We start from the raw sequence: 24946 nt of genomic DNA, 5'->3' as shown, positions 1-24946 counted from the left end.
TGTGAAAAGACCTAATCTACGTTTGATAGGTGTACCTGAATGTGATGGAGAGAATGAATCCAAGCTGGAAAACTCTTCAGGATATTATCCAGGAGAACTTCCCCAATCTAGCAAGGCAGCCAATATTCAAGTCCAGGAAATACAGAGAACACCACAAAGATATTCCTAAAGAAGAGCAACCCCAAGGCACATAATTATCAGATTCACCAGGGTTGAAATGAAGGAAAAAATGCTAAGGGCAACCAGAGAGAAAGGTCAGGTTACCCACAAAGGGAAGCCCATCAGATTCACAGTAGATCTCTTGGCAGAAACCCTACAAATCAGAAGAGAGTGGGGGCTGATATTCAACATCCTTAAAGAAAAGAACTTTCAAACTAGAATTTCACATCCAGCCAAACTAAGCTTCATAAGCGAAGAAGAAATAAACTCCTTTACGAACAAGCAATTGCTCAGAGATTTCATCACCATCAGGCCTGCTTTACAAGAGCTCCTGAAAGAAGCACTAAATATAGAAAGGACCAACCAGTACCAGTCACTCCAAAAATGTACCAAACGGTAAAGAGCATTGACACAATGAAGAAACTGTGTCAATTAATGGGCAAAACAACCAGCTAGCATCAAAATGATAGGATCAAAATCACACATAACAATATTAACCTTAAATGTAAATGGGCTAAACACAGACTGGCAAATTGGATAAAAGGTCAAAACCCTTTGGTGTGTTGTATCCGGGAAACACATGTGCAAGGATACACATAGGCTCAAAATAAAGGGATGGAGGAAGATTTACAAAGCAAATGGAGAGCAAAATAGCAGGAGTTGCAATCCTAGTCTCCAATAAAATAGACTTTAAACCAACAAAGATCAAAAGAGACTAAGAAGGGCATTACATAATGGTAAAAGGATCAATGCAACAAGAAGACCTGATGATCCTAAATATGTACGCACCCAATACAGGAGCACCCAGATACATAAAGCAAGTTCTTAATGACCTACAAAGAGACTTAGATTCCCACACAATAATAGTGGGAGACTTTAACACTCTACTGTCAATATTAGATTAATGAGACAGAAAATTAACAAGGATATCCAGGACTTGAACAAGGATCTGGACCAAGCAAACCTAATAGACATCTACAGAACTCTCCACCCCAAATCCACAGAATATACATTCTTCTCAGCACCACGTCACACCTACTCTAAAATTGACCACATAATTGGAAGTAAATCACTCCTCAGCAAATGCAAAAGAATGGAAATCACCACAAACAGTCTCTCAGACCACAGTGCAATCAAATTAGAACTCAGGATTAAGAAACTAACTCAGAACTGCATACCTTCATGGAAACTGAACAACTGGCGCTTGAATGTTGACTAGATAAACAATGAAATGAAGGCAGAAATAAAGATGTTCTTCAAAACCAACGAGAACCAAGACACAATGTACCAGAATCTCTGGGACACATTTAAAGCAGTGTCTAGAGGAAAATTTACAGCAATAAATGCCCACATGAGAAGCAAGGAAAGATCTAAAATTGACACCTTATCATCAAAATTGAAAGAGCTAGAGGAGCAAGATTAAAAAATGCAAAAGCTATCAGAAGACAAGAAATAACTAAGATCACAGCAGAACTGAAGGTGATAGAGATAGAAAAACCCTTCAAAAAATTAATAAATCCAGGAGCTGTTTTTTTTAAAAGATCAACAATACAGACCACTCGCCAGATTAATTTAAAAAAAAGAGAGAGAAGAATCAAATAGATGCAATAAAAAACAATCAAGGGGTTATCACCACCGATTCCACAGAAATACAAACTACCATCAGAGATTACTAGAAACAACTCTATGTACATAAACCAATAAACCTGGAAGAAATGGATAAATTCCTGGACACTTGCACCCTCCCAAGCCTAAACCTGGAAGAAGCTGAAACCCTGAATAGACCAATAACAAGGGCTGAAGTTGAGGCAGCAATTAATAGCCTACCAACCAAAAAAAGCCCAGGTCCAGATGGGTTCACAGCTGAATTCTACCAGACATACAAAGAGGAGCTGGTACCACTCCTTCTGAAACTATTCCAAGCAATCCAGAAAGAGGGAATCCTACCCAAATCATTTTATGAGACCAACATCATCCTGATACCAAAACCTGTCGGAGATTCAACAAGAAAAGAAAACTTCAGGCCAATAACCACGATGAACATAGATGCAAAAATCTTAAATAAAATACTGGCAAACCAATTGCAACAGCACATCAAAAAGCTTATCCATCAAGATCAAGTAGGCTTCATCCTGGGATGCAAGGCTGGTTCAACATATGCAAGTCTATAAACGTAATTCACCACATAAACAGAACCAAAGACAAAAACCACATGATTATTTCAATAGATGCAGAGAAGGCCTTTGACAAAATTCAACAGCGCTTTATGTTAAAAACTCTCAATAAACTAGGTATCAGCGGAACGTATCTCAAAATAATAAAAGCTGTTTACGACAAACCCACAGCCAGTATCATACTAAATGGGCAAAAACTGCAAGCATTCCCTTTGAAATCTGGCACTAGACAAGGATGCCCTCTCTCACCACTCCTATTCAATATAGAATTGGAAGTTGTAGCCAGAGCAATCAGGCAAGAAAAAGAAATAAAGGGTATTCGATTAGGAAAGGAGGAAGTCAAATTGTCTCTATTTGAAGATGACATGATTGTATATTTAGAAGACCCCATCATCTCAGCCCAAAATCTCCCAAAGTCTCCTTAAACTGATAAGCAACTTCAGCAAAGTCTCAGGATACAAAATCAATATGCAGAAATCACAAGCATTCTTATACACCAATAGCAGACCCAAAGAGAGCCAAATCAAGAACAAACTGTCATTCACAATTGTTACAAAGAGAATAAAATACCTAGGAATATAACTGACAAAGGATGTAGAGGACCTCTTCAAGGTGAACTACAAACCACTGCTCAAGAAATAAGAGAGGACACAAACAGATGGAAAAACATTCTATGCTCATGGTTAGGAAGAATCAATATTGTGAAAATGGCCATACTGCCCAAAGTAATTTATAGATTCAGTGCTATCCCCATCAAGCTACCTATGACCCTCTTCAGAGAACTGGAAAAAACCACCTTAAACTTTATATGGGGCCAAAAGAGAGCCCACATAGCCAAGTCAATTCTAAGCAAAAAGAACAAAGCTGGAAGCATCATGATACCTGACTTCAAACTATACTACAAGGCGACAGTAATCAAAACAGCATGGCATTGGTACCAAAACAGAGGTACAGACCAATGGAACAGAACAGATGCCTTGAAGGCAATGCCACACATCTACAACCATCTGATCTTTGATAAACCTGACAAAAACAAGCAATGGGGAAAGGATTCACTGTTTAATTAATGTTGTTAGGAAAACTGGCTAGCCATGTGCAGAAAGCAGAAACTGGACCCCTTTCTTACACCTTATACAAAAATTAACTCCAGATGGATTAAAGACTTAAACATAAGACCTAACACCATAAAAACCCTAGAAGAAAACCTACAAAAAAGAGAAATAAAAGGCATACAGATTGGCAAGGAAGAAATAAAACTGTCCTTATTCACACTTGATATGTCTGTCTACATAGAAAGTCCCAAGTAATCTACAAGAAAAAGCTCCTAGAACTAATAAGTTAGTTTGGCATTGTCAAAGTATACAAAGTTAACACACAGACATCAGTTGTATTTCTCTATATTGGCCATATGCAGTTGGAGGTGGAATTTTAAAATAACAATTTTCCATAGTTCCAAAATTAAAATATTAGGTATAAATCTAAAAGAAACAAAAATCCCAAACATGTGCAATAATTGCAGACTAAAAACTCCAAAATATGATTGAACAAATTAAACAAGAGGACTTAAATAGATGTGGAAACATACCATATTTATGGATTAGAAGACTTAAAATTGTCAAGTGGGCCATTCTCTCAAAGTTGATCTATAGATTTAATGCAAGTTCAACCAAACACTTTGGGGAAATTGTGCAGATACATAATTATAAAATTTAGATGTCAAGGCACAGGAACTGGATTAACTAATTTTGAAGGTTAATTAGTGGTTGGAGGACTCCCACTCTGATTTTAAGATGTATTAATGAAGCTACTGTAATTACAACAGTGTGATATTGGCTAAAACATAGATAAACAGATCAATAAAACAAGACAATAAAAAATAGATTCACACCAACATGGCAAAATGAATTTTTACAAAAGTGCAAAGGCAATTCGGTTGGAAAAAGGACAAAAGAACAAATATTCTACCATAAAAGAGATTATGGATGGAAAATAAACACATGAAAATATGTTCAGCATTATCACCCATTAGGAAAATGCAAGTTAAAACCAAAATGAGACATCACATCTATTAGAAGAGAAATAATATACAACTGACCTTTGAACAACATGGGTTTGAACTGCATGAGTCCACTCATATGCTGCATTTTTCCCTACTAAATGCAGATGGAAAGTACTGTTTGCAGGATGCAAAACTTGCATAGAGAGGGACAACTTTTCCTATATGGGGTTTCTGCAGGGACAACTGTGGGACTTGATTATGTCCACATTTGGTTATACGTGGGTGGTCCTGGAACCAATCCCCCATGTATACTGAGGGGTGACTGTAATTTAAAAATAGTGATAATATCATATGCTGACAAAGATGCAGAGAAACTGGATCTCATATATTGCTAGTGGGATTGTAAAATAGAACAGTCACTCTGGAAAATAGTTTGGCAGTTTCTTATAAAACAAAACATGTACTTACTATACAACCTAAAAATTGCCCTGTTGGGCATTTATCCCAGAGAAATGAAAACTTATGTTCACACAAAAACCTGTACACAAATGTTTATATAGCAGCTCTATTCATAATCACCCCAAACTGGAAACAACTTAAATCTCCTTCAACAAGTGAATGAATAAACCACCTGTGGTACATCCATATCACGAAATAGTTCTCGGCTGGGTGTTACGGCTCATGCCTATAATCCCAGCACTTTGGGAGGCCAAGGTAGGTGGGTCACTTGAGGTCAGGAGTTTGAGACCAACCTGGCCAACATGGTGAAACCCCATCTCTACTAAAAACACAAAGATTAGCTGGGCGTGGTGGCAAGCACCTGTAACCCCAGCTACTCAGGAGGCCGAGGCAGGAGAATTGCTTGAACCTGGGAGGTGGAGGTTGCAGTGAGCTGAGATTGTGCCACTGCACTTCAGCCTGGACAGTAGAGAGAGACTCTGACTCAAAAGAAAACAAACAAACAAACAAAAAAAACTTCTCAACAATATAAAGGAACTCTTAAGAATGATGGGAGGATTAGAGTCCACACAAGATAATTTTAAGAGGATAATAACTGTTGTATATCCTGATCATGGTGGTGGTTACATGAATCTATGCATGTGTTAACAATCAGTACTATACAAAAGTATGTTAATTTAAAATAAAAATTAGAGCAAAAATATAAACCACACAAAAAAACCCAAGCAGAATTAAAACAAAAACTTGGATGGTACAGAAAGATATAAAGTGAAAATCCTTTGAGACTTCATTTCTACATTTAAAAATCCAAAGCAGAATTATAGTAAACATATTTTTCATAACCTGCTTTCTTCATTTAAGTCTTTACATATCAGTGAGCATAGCCATATGTTATCATTTCAAATGGCTGTATGTAAACTATTCTATTTTGTAGATGGTTTATAATCCATATAAGCAATCGTTTTTTGTTGCATATTTAGCTTTTCACAAATGTTTTGCTATTAGAAATGATGCGATGAACACTCTGATACATACATCTTTGTATGTATGTAAAGTGATTTGCACACTTTGCAAATCAGTTCCTTTGGATAAATTCTTAAGTATGAATCAAATAATATGGAGATTTTAAAGGTTTTTGTTAGATATTGGCAAAAGTTTCCTATGAATGATTTTATTGGTTTATGATCTCATCAGCAATGCAAGAGAATACCCATTTTGCACATTCTTGCTGTGATTGATTGCAAAATTGGTCAAAAAGTGCAATACTTTGCACTTCCTCCCAGTTAGAGGTCTTGTGTTCCACCCCTTGAATTTGGACTGGCCTTTTGACTTGGTTTGGCCGATTAGCACATGGCAGAAGTGATGTTGTACAAATTCTGATCCTACGCTTCTAGAGACTTTGAAGTCTTCCATTCTCATTCTTGGGATCCCAGCCATAGCTGCCATGTGAATGAGCCAGGCTGTAGATGACAGACTACATGGAGCAGAGCAGAGCCTCTCAGGTGAGGCTATCCTAGACCAGCTGGTCTCCAGCCAACCCACCAGCTGACCACAAACACATGAGCAAGTCTAGCCAAGATCCAAGGTCAGCTGGGTATGGCTCCAATGAGAATTTCCAGCCAACCTACAGATTTGTGAGCTAGTAAATGCTTATTGTTTAAAGCTGCTAAGTTTTGTGGTGGTTTGTAATGCAAAAATAGATTACATATACACTCACTGATGTTTGGTTTTATCAACCCTTTAAATTTTTATAAATGAATAATAATACCTGGTTGCTTTGTGTATTTCTTTAGCTTTACTGTGGTATTCTTGGCACATATTTATTTGCCATTTTAAATTCTTATTTTGTGACTTGGCTATTTTCCTATTGCTGTATTATTTTTTCTTTATTGGTTTTGTAAAACCTCCTTTTACTAACCTTTTGCTTGCTAAATGCGTTGCAATTATTTTTTCATAGAATAACAATACTGTCTTTTTTGTGTAGCTCATAAACTTGCTCTGCATGGCAAAGAGGGTCATTCTCAAACAATTTGAAAAGATGCAACGTGGCCTCCGCAAAGCATACCTTTGAAGGGGTTCACATTCATTTTGAAGTGTAGTTTCTAGCATATTCAATGTTGAGAGAAAATCAGCCTTGTGAGTTTATAACGAAAATATTAAGCATTTCAGCGTTCACAGCATAATTCTGTTCTGGTTGTAGGATTAGGTGCTGTCACCATCAGCAGCAAGTACTTCCTGTGTGTCTTCCCATGATGTGTGAGGCACCGGCCTGTTCTCCTTCACCTTTTCACTTTCTCCACCTCAAACCCTCGGAGATGTCTTTTAAAGTGAGTGCTAAGTGGTACTTGACTTCAAGATGCCTTGTAAAAAATGAATTGAGAAACATGCTCACTCTCTCCCCCCTCGCAGGTCACAATACACAACAAATTGAGTAGTTCTATAGTAAAGAACTCTATTTGACCCAGTACTATTTTGTCAAACACAATTTAGAAAATGCTGGACTGGAACAATTTCCATAAGCTTAGAGAAACTGCAAAAGTGAACAGCTTGTTGGCCTAGGGTTCAACAACAAATCTCTTCCCCAAACTTCTCATAATGCCCAGGTACTTCTAAGTACTCCCAGTTCAGCTATGTCTCTTTATGAAAGAGTGATCAAAATGAAAAACAAATTGCTTATTAAAGCCCCTCCAGGGCAGGGTGTTGAGGTGGGCTCACTTTCGCAGCACGGCCCTGGCCCGGAAGCTCCAGCCATCGCTATTCCTAATCCGGTCTCTCCTTTCTGCAGTTCCTCTTCCCTCTTGGACAGGGGTCGATGTCCAACATTCTCCTGAATCCCACTTTCTGGTTCTTCCCCAAAGCTGTGCTGCTGCTTAGCACTCCCTCAAGGAAAACAGCAACTTTCTCAGCCTCCCTGGTCTGTGTGGGAGTGTGATTCCTGTTCTCACTTACAGGTGTGTGAAGGCACCATTGGGAGGCTTTGCTGGCTCCAGGGACTGGGCCTGGGCTGGACAGGCTGTCTCAAGGGGAAGAGCATTCACAGTAGAGCTTTATGCTTCCTTGAGGCATGGGGTGGAGAGAGTTTGCTGGCTATGACACTCCTGTATCAAACAAAACTCTTAATTTAAGAAAAAATATTAATTTGGCGAATCGCTAACAGAGAGTAGAATCATTTGGGGCAAAATTCACAATCAGATCTAGACCTAAGTACAGCACAGTACAGTACATATTCTAATCTTGACTATTAACTATCACAACCAAACCTACAGGAGGCCCTCCCTGGGGTTCCAGGCTGGTTGGCTGGCTTCTCTCATGCACCCCTCCCCAGCTCCACCAGTGGTCAACAAAATCACATTTCTGAAGCTGCAGCTTTGGCCATCTGAGTTAAGAGCATGTTAGTGATTATTTTCAGTTAATCCTAAGAAGTGGCTCCCTGGCCCCTTTCCTAGACCCTGCCGACTCTCCTTGCTCTGCCCCGCCCTCTCAGAAACAGCACACAGGCAAGCACAAGCATGTCCACATGCTTACTGCCCTGGGCCTGCATTTCACCCAGGCAGGTTTCTCCTACCTGACAGCTGCTCTCCAGATCTCTTCAGGTTTCAATCAGGATTTACCTAAAGGCCCAATTGGCTCAGAACACCTAACACAGGATGGCAAACAGGTTTCATGTTTTCATTAACTCTGACTGATTGGAAGTGGCTGCCTGAAGTGATCAATTAACAAAGACTGTCAAGTGTGTGTGTGCGTGCATGTCTGTGCACATGCACGTGGGATTCATGTGAAATATTTGCTATCATTGGTTTAAGGTATTTGTTAACGTTTTCTATAACAGGTTGGCACATTTACAGCTTTTTTTTTCTACCTTGGAGGTTTTTTTTTTCCCTGCAGTAGCTTAGAGTCAGGAAAACCTTAGCTGAAGCACTGGTAGTTTTAAATAGTGCCTGGTTAGGTATTCAGTAGAAACATGCTGTGGTTCCACCCAGGATGTGGTAATCAGGAAGTGGAGAGCAGTGACATCCCAGGAATGAGCATGCTAGATGGTGACAGGGGCTGTCTAGCTTTGTAGAACATGATGGAGCACCACCCTTGGGGGATACTGCCAGACACAGCATGAAAACCCCACTCAACAGCTCTCATTATGAGATGACAACCTAGTGTTCCAGAGCTCAGGGCTGAGACTGTTTGGGCATTGGCTGATGTGCATGATGCAGGGCATCGATGGCGGCCCTGACTGCCCCTGGCTGCCATTGGGATCTGAAAACACAGGACCGTTCATGATTCCTTCTATGGGCTGGAGCTCCAAAGGGAGGTCTGAGGTCTGGAAACATGACACTTTGACCCCAGTGCACACATGATCAAAGAAGGCTACTCCACAGAGTGTTTGCATGAGGATAAGGGCTGATGACTTTGAAGGACAGAAGCCCCAACAGAAAATTGACTCCTCAAGAATGTCCTTTGGGGCCAAGCATGGTGGCTTATGCCTGTAATCCCAGCATTTTGGGAAGCTGAGACAGGAGGATTACTTGAGCCCAGGGGTTTAAGACCATTCTGGACAACATAGTGAGACTCCGTTTCTACAAAAAATAAAAAAATTAGCCATGTGTAGTGGCACTCGCTTGGGGTCCCAGCTCCTCAGGAGGCTGAGGAAGGAGGATTGCTTGAGCCCAGGAGTTTGAGGCTGGAGTGAGCTGTGATCACACCTCTGGACTCCAGCCTGGGCCACAGAGTGAGACCTTGTCTAAAACAACAACAACAACAAAAGAGAATGTCTTTGCAGGGGTTCCTTGTGATTACTCTCCATCCATTCAACCTACACACCCACTATAAATCATCTCCAAAGCCCCTTCCCATGACCCAAGATTCCAATGTTCCTTTGCCACCTGTTGCATAAAGTCTACGCACTTAAAGAGGCTGAGAAGGAGGGAAAAAGTTGAACCATTCCTAGCAACAAGTTCGGACTGAAATCTTAGACTGCACGTTGAGGGTGGGGATTGGGCAGGCTGCTGCAGCCAAATCTACACCACCAGATTGGTCCCTGTCCCATATAGAGGAGACAGTATGGTGGAGTAGTTAAGCCCACTGGTTTCGAGAGCACACAGACATGATTCAACTTCTGGGTCTGTTACATGCTAACTGTGAGACTTTAGGCAAGTTACCTAAATCTCTCTGAGCTTCAGTTTCCCTATCTGTAAAATGAGGATGATAACCTTCCACAGAAGGTGGTTGTGGAGATTAAATGAGGTGAGCTGTAAGAGGGGCTTAGGTGGATGTCTGGCACACACCAAGTGTCCCACCTCTGGTCACTGCTATTACTGTGATAGAAGTTCCAAGAAGGCTTCTCTGAAGACTGGTGTGGTTCGCAGAACAGAGCCCAAAGGTTGTCAAAACTCATGAGATGAATAGGAAAGTGGCACATGGAGTAATGATTCCCTGGCCACTGCTTTCCAAAACGGCAGGTGCTGACACCAACCTCAGCAAGATCAAATTTGAATTCATGTTTCTTTCTTCTCTTCCTGCATCTCCCTTACCTTCATCCGCCCCATTGCTCAGGTCCCAAGCCTTGACTCCTCTCTTTCTTTTATACACCAAATACACACCTTGGGGAAACCTCTCACTGGATTATCATGATGCCTCTCAAGGGGTTGTTTTGCTTCAGCCTTGCCCCCTGTTTATTCTCTATCCATTGGAGGCTGTCACATCTACAATCATCTAATGGTTTTCAACCGCACTCAGATTAGAAGCCTCCCAGGCCCTGCCAACTCTGCCCTGTGTCCTCTCTGGCTCATCTCCTGCTCCCACAACCTTGCCCTTGTCCCCCCACCCCTGCAGCACAGTTGCCTGCTCCCTGAACACCCAGCACGCTCCTGCCTGGGGTCCGTCATGCTCACTGCTCCCTCTGCTGGAAGCTCTTCCCCACATACCCATGTCTTTTACACCTTCACCCCTTTCCTGGCTTAGGTGTCACTTTATCAGTGAGGCCTTTCTCATCAACTCTACTTTAAATTGTCCCCTGGGATAGGCTGAAGAATGGCCTTTAAAGATATCCATGCCAGAATCCCTGGAACCTGTGAATGTTGTCTTACGCGGTAAAGAGGACTATGCGATGTGATTAAATTCAGGATTTCGAGATAGAGAGACCGTCGTGATTATCTGGCTGGCCCTGAGTGCAATCAGACATATCCTTATACAAGGGAGTCACAGGGAAATTCAACTATCTATAAGCAGAGAAGGCCATGTGACAATGGAAGCAGAGATTGGAGTGAGGCAGCCACAAGCCAAGGTGGGCCTGCAGCCTCTAGCAGCAGGAAGAGGTAAGGAATGAATGCATCCCTAGAGCCTCCAAAAAAAGCAGGCCCGACTGACACATTGACTTTAGCCCTGTGAAACTGATTTTGGACTTTGAGTCTCCAGAAGTGTAAGAGAATAAATCTGCGGCATTTTAAGCCACCTCATTTGTGGAAATTACCTATAGCTGCTATAGGAAATGAATACACAACCCTGCGCACCCCCAGCCCCCCATACCCTCACACACCCCGTATCATCCTTCCTACTTTACTTCCCCCTCCAGCCTTACTTGGCTCAGGGCACTTGACTTGTTAGGCTTGTCTGTGTCCCCTCACTAGGATGCCAGCTCCACAATGACAGGAGCCTTCATCTGTCTTCTTCACCAAGTGGTGCTAATCCACTCTCGTTATAGCCAGATATCTCCGAGTCTTTTTAGTGTTGAGCTGTGTACAGTGGAGCTCATTTTAGAGAAGCCACAGGGTGTGGGCTTGTCCTTGTGGTGCTCAGGGCTGTTGGCAGGTCCTGCTGGGCCCCCAGAGGTTTCTAAGGCCTGTCCTGAGCTGCATTCCCAGGAATTCTGGCCTAACAGGACACTGGCCTGTACTGTGAGGAGAGCCAGCTCCCCCATGCTGGTAACCCCAGTTGGCTGGCCTTTCATCACTACCTGCCAGCGCCTTTCTGTAGAGGAGCTGGTCCACCTGTATTTCAGAGAGCAATTGCCTGAGAGGTTCCAAACCTCCAGGGCCTCCAGAGTCCTCCTGTTTCATGTGGTGCATGGAGGAGGTCACTGCCTCTGAATTGGATCAGATAATTTCCTTACAGGTTAGGACATCAGCTCTCAGAGTAAGCATGGTGAACTCTTAAGGCTGAGCCTGTGAGAGCACTCAGACACCAGGGCCCAGTATTTAATGCAGAGCAGTTCACCAAGATGGTGCGAGAGTCTCTAAATGGCCTTCCATCACCACGGCTGTGGGGCCCTCCTTTCTCTATCTTGCCATGTGTTCAGATCCGTCAACTGTAGAGTCAGTGATGGCCTTGCCTGCCTTCCCCGAGTCTCCAGAGCCTGTCCCCTAAAAATGAGGACTCCCCAGGAAGGGGCCTCTCGCTCTGCCTTGCTGTGGCAAACTCACTGTGTGGGAGGCCCTGGGAAGGCTCAGTCTCAGCAGGAGAGGCCAAAGAACTGCTATGGCTCGGGACAAGGTAGGGCTTGTATGCCATGAGCCAGCAGGGGGAGGCTGGTTTCTAGGGGAGATGAGGAAGGAGAGACGTGTGAAGGTTAACAGCTGAGGTCTTGTTGGGGGTCAGACTGCCCGGCTGGTACTCTTGCTGGCCATGTGGGCTTGGACACCTTTCCAAGTCTCAGTTTACTCATCTGTAATATGAGGATGGTAAGGATTGCTGTGAAGCTTAATTTTCATGAGAATAAGTGTGTAAGTAGCTTGGCAGGGTGTCTGGCACATGGTTAGCATTCAACAAATGTTGAATGTTGGATACTGACGACAGTAATAGTGATGACGATGACAGCAGTGGGCTCTGAGGCCCACAGGCTTTATTTCTTGATCTCAGGGTGAGGGGAAGCCTCAGTCTGTGGGGCCTCTTGCCGATTCCTATGAGACTCAGGTAGAGGGAAAGGGTTTTCCAACATCCATGGGAGCAGAGAGGACCCTGCTGCCCATAGTCTGAGCTCCACATCCTGGGCTGTTGCTGGCTGGAGCATCAGGTCTGGGCACCCATCTGCAGGGGAGCTCATGGCTAGTGGCAAATCACTTACCTTGGCTGTCGTAGGAAGTGATGACCTGGGGCTGCTGAGGGTGCTGCTTCTCCACCAAGTTTTCTATTTAAGGAAGACAGAGAGGCCTGCAGTGACCACTGGGGAATTTTCCTCAGGCAGAGCAGAGTGCTGTATGTGTTTGCAAGACAGGTGGGCTGGTGGGTACCAAGCACGTCCCCAGGCCTAAATGTGTGCACACCCTCGCACACGCGCAAACCAGCACAATGACACTGTGCATGGAGGCAAATGCCTGGAAGCCCATGTGCACACATCCCTTGTGCTTCTTAGCTGGTGCTAGCACAGACTGGTTTCTTCTGGAACAGGCTACCAGTCTTCCATGGTCTTTGTAGCCATAGCTCCCAACTCTGGTGTCACCAGGCACAGTTTCAAAGTCCTGTCCCATACACAGATGGCTCGTTGATCTTCACACCTTTCTATGGAGCAGGCTTGGAGGTTCTGACCTGGGACTTGGTCCACAGGTCTTCTGATTCCCAGTTGAGCCTCCTCCTCCTTTTTTTTTTTTTTTTTTTTTTTAAAAATTTAAGTCCCACCCCCACCCGCCAGGCCGGAGTGCAATGGCATGATCTCTGCTCACTGCAACCTCCACCTTTAGGGTTCAAGCGATTCTCCTGCCTCAGCCTCCCAAGTAGCTGTGATTACAGGTACATGCCACCATGCTTGGCTAATGTTTGTATTTTTAGTAGAGACTGGGTTTTACCATGTTGGCCAGGCTGGCCTCGAACTCCTGACCTCAGGTGATCCACCCACCTCAGCCTCCCAAAGTGCTGAGATCACAGGCGTGAGCCACCGTGCCCCACCTCCTGCTTCTTGATGAGAAGAACAGGGAGGCCAGCCTGCCGCCTACTCTGGCCTAGCAGTTGGGATGATGTGTAGTTTGTTTCTGTTTTACAAACATTTGCAGGGTATGAACTCTATGCACATTCTCTCCAATCGCTGGGATATTTCTGTCCCTGGGACACAGAGTTGTCCTCAGAGCCTAGTGGGGTCAGGCTGCTGTGGAGTGATGCCTGGTTCCTGCCATAGGCCAGGAAGGGGTAGCTGACAGGCTTACTTGCCCTCCTACGGGAAGCATGACCTTTCCTCCCTTCTTTACAGCTGCTGCTGTGGCCTGCTCTGACTGAGGCTGCCCTTGAGCCTCTGCTTCAGAAGGGCAGGAGGAGAGGCTGTGGGCAAGAGGAGGATTGTGGCAACTGGGGCTTCCCCCACCACTACCAGCCTGGCCTGCCATCTTTTCTCCATAGCTTCCTGCTGGCCTGCAGTGGGCTTGTCACTGGAAGTGACCACTGGGACCAGTGCCTCTGTCTGGAAATAAGTATGCCTCTGGGGCCTTCACCTGAACAGGTCCATTTAGATGATTCTTCTTGTGCAGATCAGCCACTCAGTGCTTCCCATGCCTGGGCTTATACAGAAGCCAATCAAGGTAGGGGGTGAGGTACTGAGCCAGGCTAGATTTGTGATCCACCTGGCAGGGTCTTGCCCTGGAAAGGCTGCCTACTTCAGCCTTCTCCTATGAACAGGCCCAGCTAGGTCCCTGAGCCCCACACTGTCAGCTGAGGGCCAGGTCCACTGACTGGGTGGGGTGAGAGTGAGGTGGCATGCGGGACTGGAGCCCCAGACCAGACTCAGGCGAGGACAGGGAGGCCAGGGCCACCTCCTGTAGGCACAGCTGGCAGCGCCACGGCTGGCTGAGGGAGGAAACAAGATCTGAGAAGGGAATCCTCAAGGAGGGTGATTGGCTGGCATAGCTGCTGTGGGGTATTTATAGTCAGGGCTGCACAATTGGTTTCCCTTTAGCTGTGGGGCGTCAGTCCCTGTGCTGCTAGGCAGACTTCAGCCAGGACCAAGGAAAGCAGCCAATCACAGCAGGGAAGCCCGTTGCTGGGCAAGCTATTGGGATGGGGTGGCAGGGGTGAGGAGGTGGCTGGGCCCAAACACCTGCTGCTTGGAAAAGTTTGGAGCTCTCTAGTCTCCCCAGCACCCTGCCAATGCCCCAGCCCAAGCAGTGCGCAGGGTAGCGCAGAGGGGGAAAATGTGCCCTTCTGGATCAACCCTGCACTCAGCAGTATCTGTGTGCACTTCACCAGCACATGCCATCAACTGCTTCCTTCTCAGGGGGAAGCCATCCAGTGACCAGGGCTGGGCGGCCTGCTGGTTCCCAGGGCTGGGTGCCTTGGGCACGAGTAAGGCAGGTATAAGAAAAGGTCAGTTTCAATACCTGCACCCAGCATCTCAACATCAGAAAACACAGAAAGAAACTAATTTTAATTTCTGCATGCATGCAAGCATACCATTTGAAAAATAAATGAAATTTCGTTTTCATATGTTGGTGGAGTGGTGGAAGCATCATTTTTTTCTGGGCTCAGCCCCTCTATGGAGCTTCTCTCCAGCCCTGCATTTATCTGAAACTCCTAGTTCTCATGGTGGTTTTGCAAGAACTATTTTAATCATCCTCTATCAGCTGACACACGGTGCTAAGATCCACTTCATGTCTTTTACCAGAGTCTTGTAATGGTCTTGTAATAGTCAATGTGTCACTTTGTGTTTTGTGATATTTTTCCACTAACCTTCTCCCAAATCGGAAACCCAGAAGATGGTAAAAATAGAATGAATTCAGTATATTTCAGTCCTCTCCTGATGTAATAATATGCCTGAGAAGCCCTAAGATGAGTGTCAGACAACTCAGGCAAAGTATAAGACAGCTGCAACCAACAAGGACGCTGTGCTTCTTTGGTTCCACCTGTGGCTTGCTTACCCACTCACACATGGCCTAGCAAGCTTGCTTTGCATGCCCTGGATGGCCATTTCTGTGGCTAACAGGGTCTGATTCTTGTTAAAATTCTCAATAGCCCACAGCAGAGTTCCTTTAGCTTTGGTGTCTACTTTAGTAGAGCTAAAGCTGGCACGTCTACCAGCTGATGGCCCATCTAGCAAGGTTGGGGAAGCCATTGCACCCATGCATGCCCATCAGTTAGAACACAGAGGGGTGCCTCCCTGACAGTGGTATGGCAGGCGGGGGTGTCTCAAGGACTTTTACCAAAGGCAGGGGACACAGGAAGACTCTTTACCTCCAGGGTGTTAGGACTCACCCGCTGTGCATTGATTCCGATCATTTTAACGTAGCCCCCTGAGGGCAGAGTTCTTGGTTGCCTTGTTGATTGTTTCATTTCCAATACTTAGAATCATTGAGAGAGGTTCCTTCAGACTGTATTTGATAAGCCAGTCATTTGATTCCCAGGACCACATAGCTGGGGGCTGATGGAGTTTTCTACTGGGGCTCTGGGAGCAGAGTTTTGACCCCCATTGGAATCCTCACATGCTCACTGTGCAATGTCCCTGATGTTTGTCCCTGGAGGCTGGGCTAATAAACTCTAAAGGGAACAGAATAAAGGCCATTATAGTTGGCCCCTTAGTGTTCCCAGAGAGATCCTGGGCCTAGGGCAGCAGATGCCTGGCACCAGAAAAAAGAGGCTTTGGAAGCTGACTTCTTTTTGTATTTAGGGTCCTAGGCCAGCAGGGAGCTATATACAACCCTTGAGTGGCATCTTCTCAGGCTTCAAGTCATACTGACCTAAGGCAGACCACTGTCCTCTCTGTTGGGAAGCATTTTCAAATGATGGATGGCGTGCACCACATAAGCAGTCTTGCCTCTCATGGGAGCACTCAAACCTCACCATCCCAAGGGATGTTAAGTCTTCCTTCAGCTCAGCCAGCAAACAGATGGGTGCTCAAGTTCCTGGCACTGCTCTTCAGCTACAGGCTCCAGGACAGCAGGGGACCTGACACCAGGGAATATTTCCCACAGTCCCAGTGGCCCTAGAGGCCTGGCTGGCTCAGGAGCGGCCACTATCTGTTCAGTGGTTGGATGTCTAGGGCTAGTCTTCAAACAAGTGAAACCCAAGCCTTCCAGTTATTATTCAATGTATTAAATCCTATAGGTTGACAGAAAAAAGAGAATTTACCGTGCAGTTCATTTCCTTCTAATTTCTGCCATCTTCGGACTCCATTTCCAACGCCTTGGAATCCTGCAAAATAACAAGTTTCTCTGAGGCGGGAGACCCAGGGCAAGAGTAATGTACCAGTTGCAGACTTATCTTGATTCTGGTAGAGCAGGTAGATTTTGGCTCTCTTGGAATCTGAGAGAGGCCGCCTATGAATAAGATACACTTGAGGGAATGAATGCAACTCTCAAAATTCAAACCATTAAAAGTCAAAACAGTTTTCAAGGGCAGTGGGGTTGGTTATCAGGTTCATTTGGGGAGAATTTCTGTAGTACAGATGCCCATTTCCACTCCCACCTCTCCACTGCACACATATGAAAGCATTATTTTAGAAGTCACTTGTTATCCATGTTGCCTGCCTATTTCTGTATGTGCTGAATCACCCACTTTTAGAGTCTTGATATAAAGTGGGGGGAGTGGGCAAAGACCGTCAATCCAATGGGAACTGAAAATGACGGTTGCCTGTTCTCTTGGCCTCCCTTGCAGCTAGAGGGTGGACACGTATGGTCTAGCCATAGCCAATCAGAAGTACCTGTGTTCCACTCTGCCTTGGGACCTGGTGATGCAACAGGGAAGGGAAGGAAAGCTCTCACTCTGGCTGCGGCTGGAAGTGGTAGCCGCAAGGTCGAGTTTCTGGCACAGCATGGGGATACGTTCTGGCAGCAGGAGCTGCTGCAATAAAATTGAGATCCTGGCGCAGAAGGAGTATCCAGTGCTCGTTGGTGGCTGAGGAGGTTTCCTCAGCAGACCAGCTCTGTGGTGCTGCTTATGGCACTGTTCCTAGAAGCTCAGCCTCGAGTCTTATTCTCTAGCCCCACTCAGGGGCTGCCACTCTTTGCACCCAAGGGAGGCCTTGGAACAAGCTGGTCTTTTTGGGCATTTTCCTCCCTTAGGCTGTGTTTCAAGGAATGAGTCTGCAAGTTGGCTTAGCCTGGGGTCTCCTGAATATCACTGCTGCCCACCAGGCATCGAAAGCCATGCACTTTCCCTCTTCTCTGCTCTGGTTGTGAATAAGTGACACAGCTCTCTACACTATCCTTCAAAGCATCTGTGAGAAACCGCCATCAGAAAAATGTTTGGAGAAAAAGATCAGCAGAAAGGGCCCAGCAATTACGGATCTTTTTTTCTCTACCATAGTCGTGAGCGTGAATACATTAGTCTGGAGTCATGGGGAATTTGTGCTAGGTGTTGGGCACCTCTCAGGGCAGTCCTGATGCCTGGTATTTCTGGGGCTTCTCTGCATTCTTTGTCTTCTCTAGTGTCAGAGCCTTTCAAGTGATGTGATCAGAGAGGACTGGGAGTAGGGGACTCCTGGGCCGACCTGGAACTAGGCCTCATCACACACTGGAGAAGGCCTTTTGGACAGTGATATGTGTGTTCAGAGCAGTCTCATTTCTATCAAAAAGTTGATGACTTCTGCTGATTTTCTAACTACAACTACCCTGGGTGGCCATTTCCCCTTCTCCCAACAGCAAGTCTGAGAACTAAAAAGTCAACCAATCCAAACAACTCCTGCTTCAGTCAGGAATCAGTCCTGAGACTAGAGTGCTGGTCAGTATACTCAGCCCTTCAGAATCTGTTTCTTTCCCCTTCCTGCCTCCCCAAGAGGTCCCCAGGGCTCTGGGGGCAGCTCCAGCCTATGTGTCTGGTAGTGGCAAGGCCATCATAGCACCACTGCTTTAGCAAGGCAGGTGGAAGGTGGATCCTCAGTGCGCACAGAGGCTCTGGGGACAGAAGAACCAGGGGCAGAGCAGCAGCAGGTATTCCAAGGAGCTCCAGAGCTGGAGGAGAAGAGGGAGGCAGAAATCATTCTCCTGCATGGCTTCCAGGCCTAACTCCTAAAGAACTGGCTCACAGTCCTCCTGGTGCATCCTCACACCAGCCTCCCAGACAGCTTGTGATCCAGGACCCTGAGGTTCTCTGGTTTCTCAGGGGTTTATTTAACCCCTGCTGCACTCTATTCACATTGTGTTCTGTCGTCGGGAGAACAGAGAGGCCTGGATCCTGCTTTCCACAATCACTCTATAAACAGTCACTTTATCAATCTACAATTTGCAAATTTACCCAGAAAGTATGTAGGACAAGTAAACTTGATGGATAAGTTCAAGTGGAGACAGCAGGTTTCAAATCTTACCCTATCCAAACCTGCATTCCTTTTACCCCTTTCATGCCTTTCATCTATAGGAGGCTGGGAGAAAGTCTCAAGAAAGGAGAAACCGAGGCTGTAAATCGTGCAAGGCCACACAGGGCGTTCCCCATCTCAAAGTCTGACTCAGCACAAAGGCTTCCCTGCGTCGGGTGTGCCCTGCAGTGTGCTGTGGGGGGAGCAGGCCTTTGCTACTCATGAGTCAGGCCTGAGGCTCTGGCCCCTTCCTCCAGGGTATCTTCCAATTCTGCTCTATACCCGTCAGAGAGTGGCTCGGAGGAAAAAGACTCCCTGGGGTGACGGAAGCACCCACAGGCCTGCACAGGGAGTCAAACTGGGGCAGTCACGGGGCTGCGCGTTGCCACGGGGCTGCGCGTTGCCACGGAACGCTGGTGACACCGTGGGGAAGCGATGGCAGCCTTGGGGGAGAGGATCGGGCTTGCTGACCTCGTTCGGGGGAGCAATGGGCGCCCCCCGGCGGGCGGGCCCCTGAGGCGAGGAGACCGAGGTGCCGGGGAACGCGGGGACGTGGGTCGGGCGCGCGTTACCTCCTCGGCACTGCAGCAGTGCGCTCGGGTCCGCCTGCTGGTCTGAGTGCGTGCCCTGTGCGGCGCGCCGCTTTTCCGAGTGCACGATCAGCAGCATGTCGATAGACACGGTGTTGATGTCCTTCTTCAGCTCCATGGTGCCGCCTCCCTTCCGACCTGGGCGCCGCGGCCGCACGCTAGGCTGCTTGCGCTGCAAATGGCCCCGTGTGCGCCGCTGCTCAACTCGGGAGAGGGCGAGGGCGCGGGAGAGGGCGCTCCCCCGCCGCTGGAGCCTCCGGGCGCTGCGTTTCGCTGACTCTGCCAAACACGCCATTAGGGCCTGCCTGGGAGGGCGCTACCCTAATGAAGCGGCTCTAAGTCACCTTTGAAAGGAAATCCCCGTGCTGAGCCTTGACCTGCACCGGGGCCACAGTCGGCAGAGGCCCTCCAGTCCAGGGCCTCCCTCCCCTCGCCCCTGCCTACTGCCCGGTGCTCTTGGAGCGCTGGTCCTGAGCTCCAGGACTTCCCCACCGGCTGAGCGCTGCCTCATCCCCACGGTCTCCAGGGGGTTCCTGAGAGGGCCCGGAGCCGACCTCCCAAGAGAAGCCACTGGCAAATACAGAAATCGTACAGTGCTGTCAACACTGAGAGTTGGTTCAGGAAAAGGAAAGGCAACAAAGGGGTCCAGATTGAATTACAAGATGTGCAGAAATTGACCAAGTTTTGGCTTTGACCTCACTCATTCCCTGGGTGGGTTTTGGAGGTTGACAGCTCTCTCCCTAGGAGACAGTTGGGTGGGGTGTTGGAGTCAGGAGCTCCCCACCAATTACAGCCCCTCCAGAACTTGGAACATGCCCACTGAGTATCAAGCTAACGATCCTCTTTGGTCTGAAAACAAAGACTTAAAATCTCTATTCCTTCTAGAAGCCTGGCTCCTGCCCTGTGGGGAAGGAGGGAGGAGGAGAGGAGAAGGCTGGGGCAGAGGGAGCTGGACCTGAGAAGCCTTCTATTTTTAGCCTGGCCTGGCCTGCCCAGCCAACAGCAGCAGGGGTTTGGCTGCAGGTCTCAGGAGTGTTTACAGAGGCTTCTGCCTGGTACGTCTGGGCACTATAGGCTCACCCTGCTGGGGGCGCTCCTTTAATTCTGGTTTCTACTGTTAATAAATGCCCCACACGTGGAAGCCTGTGCTCTGGGAGCCCTCCCCGCATTGGAGTGTATGGCACCCACCTTGTAGCACGGTCCTGAGAGTTCCCAGATCCTCCTTGGAGCAGCCTGTGTCACACAGACTGCATTCCAGTACCTACTCCACCACGTCCTGGCGGTGTGGACTTTGACCAGCCATATCCTGCCACCTTCTCACCCTTATCATCGGGTTAATAAAAATTTATCACATGGCTGCTGTGAGAATGGCGTGAATGTAAGGCACCTGGTATATACAAAGTGGTCTTCAAATGGTAGCTGTCATTCTTACTTCATTTTAAGGGTGAGGAAAGGGACAGATGGAATGATGAGTTACTGATGGAGTGGGGGAGCAGGAAAGATGTCATAGCCACACCCTAAGATTCTGAAGGTCCTCCCCCAATGACAGTGGCTCAGAATTTGGTCCTATGTAAAGGCTGTCATCTGATTGCCTTGTCACTCCCCCCTCACCCACTGGGCATCTGATGAAAGGAGAGGTTGTTAGCTTCCAGCAATGTTGAACTGGAGTCCCTAGAGAGCTGAGCCCATAGGCAGACAAGTGGAGATGGGTGGCTCCCAAGGCAGGTTTCTTTCTGCTAAAGTGAGTCTTGTCCCGTCTGCATGTGTGCAGGCACACACATGCACATGCACACACACACACACTTCTACCTGGGAGGCTGGCTAACACTGTTCTCTATGTGACTGGGGAAGTAAGAACTATGAATTATGCAAAGCTCTTTGGGCGCTGGAGATTGCTGAGGCAGATTTCAGGTCCCATAGCCCCTCCAACTGCCCTGGGCCAGTCAGTGTTGCCTAACCCCTTCAAGTGTCAGGTTGTCTGAAGTGCTGAAACCAACTAGAAGCCCATGTGCAGCACTTCTGGTTGCTGGATGGGTCTGAGTGCTGGTGGTGGTGGGAGCTGAAGGCCCCTTTCCTTACACTTGCATTCCCATCTCCCAACCCTTGCTCTCCTGCTAGAAAATGTCACTCCTAGGAACTTGCCAACTCTGGTGCTCCCTCCCAGAGCTGCCTCTGGAGAAGGATACTCTGACCTGGGAATGTGCTGCCAGGGGTCTGGGGAGATGGTGTGGAGACCTCCTGTTTCTCTGCCGTGTATGAAGATAGCATCGGAGCAGGGTCTCTCATCCTTGGCACTGTTGACATTTTGGAACAGATAATTCGCTTTTGTGGGACTGTCCTGTGCACGGTGGGATGTTTAGCAGCATCCCTGGCCTCTACCTGTTAGATGCCCATCACATTCACTTCCTGATTGTGACAACTTAGAATGTCTCCAGACACTGACCAGTGTTCCCTTTGGAAAGAACTGCAGTGTGAACAACGCTTTGGAGGAAACTCCTGAAATTGGAGTCACCTTGGCTGCTCTGGGAGATGCTGTTGACCCTGGCTCCTGATGCTGCCTGACACCTAGACCCTCTCCCCAGAGGTTTACCCATGGCCATCAGTCCAACAGCCTGGCTTCTGGGGCCTGCCGGGAGCATAGATGAGATGCTCCTATTAATGCCAACTCTAGTCCCATCCTTGACCTGGGTTGACCCAGCTGCTTCCCCTCTTCCCCACTATCCATTCCTGGGCTGAGAGGGAGACACCATGGGGAAGGTGATGTGGCTGAGGGCATTTGGATGTATCAGAAAAGCAGAAGGAGAGACAAGGGAAGACTGAGGTGGCTTGTATCATTCAAGAAGAGGCTGTATCCCTTCTGCTCAAACCCTTCCTCCAGCTGCTCACCCTATCAACAGGACAAATGACAGAACCCCCAGCCTCCAAATCCCCGCACCCATCTCTTCCCTTTTCCCTACTGAATCGACGTGTGCTTCAGCCAAAGCTGTGCCCTCCACACCCCAAACACACTGACTAGCCCCTCCATCCTGCCAGTATCTTGAATAAAAAAGATGCAAGGCTCTCTGTATTCTGACGTAAATAAATAAAATCTGCATCCTTGTCTTAGCATCTGACAAATCAGAGGCTTTCTCCATTTTTGAGCAAAACTTTATTTTAATCACAATGAGTGGGAAATTCCAGGATACAGAAAGACAAAGAGCAGTCAAAATAGCTGTATTGTCACCTTTGTCAAATTTAACACTCACATACATCCAGCTGTCAGCAACCCTGCATCCACTCCTTTGCTGGAAGGTGAGATTTGTCAGTTGTCTGAATGGTTCTGGGACCTGAGTTGGTTCTGCTATCTTGGAGATGAGGAGTGTCCACTATCTTGGAGATGAGGAGATGGTTCCGCTATCTTGGAGATGAGGGGCAGTGCTTACGCCTGGCAGTTGAAACCGTCACCAGAGCTGAGTGTGTTTTGACTCTCAGTTTTCCCTCAGAAGTAGTAGTTTTGCAGGGACCATCAGTCACAGCTGTTTTACCACTCCTGAGATTCCAAGAGGCAAGCTTCTCTTTTCTCTAAAGAGGTAGAGTAAGTAAGCCACTACAAGAAAGGCTTTTGGCAGGGAATTTTCTCCACTGATGCCATGGGGAAGAGGCACACAGAGAGTGGCATGGCTTGGCGAAGAGTAACAGACCAAGTCCCAGTCTTCTAACTCCCTCATCCTCCCTGAGATGGGTGAATCTTTACACGGAGCACTGGATACTTTTCCCAGAAACCTTTCCACAGCCCGTGTAGGCTTCTCGTGGCCTCTTGACCAGCCTGGCTTAGCTTGCTTCTGCTTCTGAGCCTTTGCTATTGCTATGACTTCTGCCTGGAAAGCCCCTTTGGAATTCCCTGGTAAGTACAGTCTAGGCATCCTTCCAGACCCTGTGGGGAGGGTCTCATGGCTGTGGTTTCATAGTTGGAGGTGGGTATAGAAGGAACTGGAGCCATTCCCTCCTCTCTACCTTGAAGCTTTCCTGGATACCCCAGTCCTTGGAGCTTCTGGGGATAGCCAGTGCTCTGTGGTGCCTCTTTTTACAATCCTGATAGTTAATTTGGAAGTTCACCTCTGCTCTTGTCCTACACCCACCAAATTTGGAAAACATATCAATCCCCTCTGGAGCAGTTATGCCAGGCAAACCTATTTCCAGACACTGTCTCCGAGCAGGGTGATATTGAACAATGTACTTAACCTCTCTCTGAGCCTCAGTTTTCCTCATCCATCAAGTCGGTGAGGTTGTTGATGGGATTAAATGAGATAAAGTACTTAGCTGTGGGTAGTTATAGCTATGGCAACTTCTTGTCAGACACCCTGCTTGGTCCTGCTCTGGGGAAGATCTCATGGATGTGGTTTCACAGTTGGAGAGGGGGTGTAGAAGGAACTGGAGGCATCCCTGACCTCCCATGTTGCCTTCCTTCCTGTATCACTGCTCTGTGGCCACTGTTCTACCGTCACAGAGAAACTCAGTGAGCCACAGAATCCATTCCTTTAACTGACGTCAGATCTGTGCGGCTGCAGCCTGTCTGGCAGGAGTTACGGCACGGCACAGTTCTGCTTCCTTCCCACCCCAGTGGCACTTGTGAGCTCTCTGTGCGTGTTCAGTAGGATGTACCTTTGCATTATCTCCATGTTATAGATGAGAAAACAGAGGCTTAGAAACCTAAGGTGACCTACTCAGGGTCTCACATGTATCTTACAGATAGCAGGGGACACCCAACCCTTGACACTCCACCCAACTCTGCGTACTCATGTGCTGACCAACACCTGCCCGCCCCTGCCCTGTATGACCATAACATGCCCATGAGCTGAGGCTGCGTAGTGCCCAGGCCAAGGAAAAGATCAGCTGTCAGCTTGTGGAGAGCATGTTCTTAACAATCATGAGATATACACCTTGACCTGGGGTTTCAAGAACTCTTTTGAGGTCCCTGGAAAAATTATTTGAGCTCAAGCCATGAGCTGGGCCTTTGGGGACAGATTTCACAGGCTCTGTGGCATCAGTTGTTTTGGGTGGGGTGGGAACTGTGGCAGTGGCAGTAGGGAAAATTTGGTGGCTGGGAGCATTTAGCAGTCTTCAGGAGCAGTGAGGTAGCCCTGCCAGGAATGGAGAGGAAGGCAGAAGACTGCCATTTTTGTAGACAGCAAAAAAAAATTTGTGTTGCGATAGTTCCATACCATTCTGGGGTGAGGATGGTTACGCTGTAAAGACAGCATTCCACTTCTGCTAGGTTTGCCATGAAGATGTTTCCCAGCACAGATGACGGCTTGTTCTTGAGACCCCACTATGTGCAATGCCATAGGATGAAATGAAAGAGTAAGCACAGGGGAGAGGCACCTGTCATCCC

General features: G+C 47.1%; 1 protein-coding gene across 2 annotated transcripts in view; it reads right to left on the bottom strand.

Annotated features, from left to right (window-relative positions):
• The window catches only part of KY (kyphoscoliosis peptidase), a 55476-nt gene extending 34872 nt beyond the window's left edge, over positions 1-20604 (bottom strand). Inside the window, exons 1-3 of one of the 2 annotated variants that reach the window (XM_032265862.1) lie at positions 19558-20604; positions 16825-16887; positions 12845-12907 (exon numbers count right to left, since the gene is read on the bottom strand). In XM_032265862.1, coding sequence (XP_032121753.1) covers positions 12845-12907; positions 16825-16887; positions 19558-19870 — 439 coding nt within the window. In that variant the 5' untranslated portion in view covers positions 19871-20604. The remainder of the gene's footprint in view (positions 1-12844; positions 12908-16824; positions 16888-19557) is intronic. The other variant, XM_032265873.1, reaches the window with a different exon arrangement.
• Between the last annotated feature and the right edge of the window lie 4342 nt (positions 20605-24946).

This window comes from Sapajus apella, unplaced genomic scaffold, assembly GCF_009761245.1.
Source record: "Sapajus apella isolate SASKATOON/1434 unplaced genomic scaffold, GSC_monkey_1.0 scaffold4, whole genome shotgun sequence".
NCBI classification, from domain to species: domain Eukaryota; kingdom Metazoa; phylum Chordata; class Mammalia; order Primates; family Cebidae; genus Sapajus; species Sapajus apella.
This window is presented reverse-complemented; position numbering and strand designations above follow the sequence as displayed.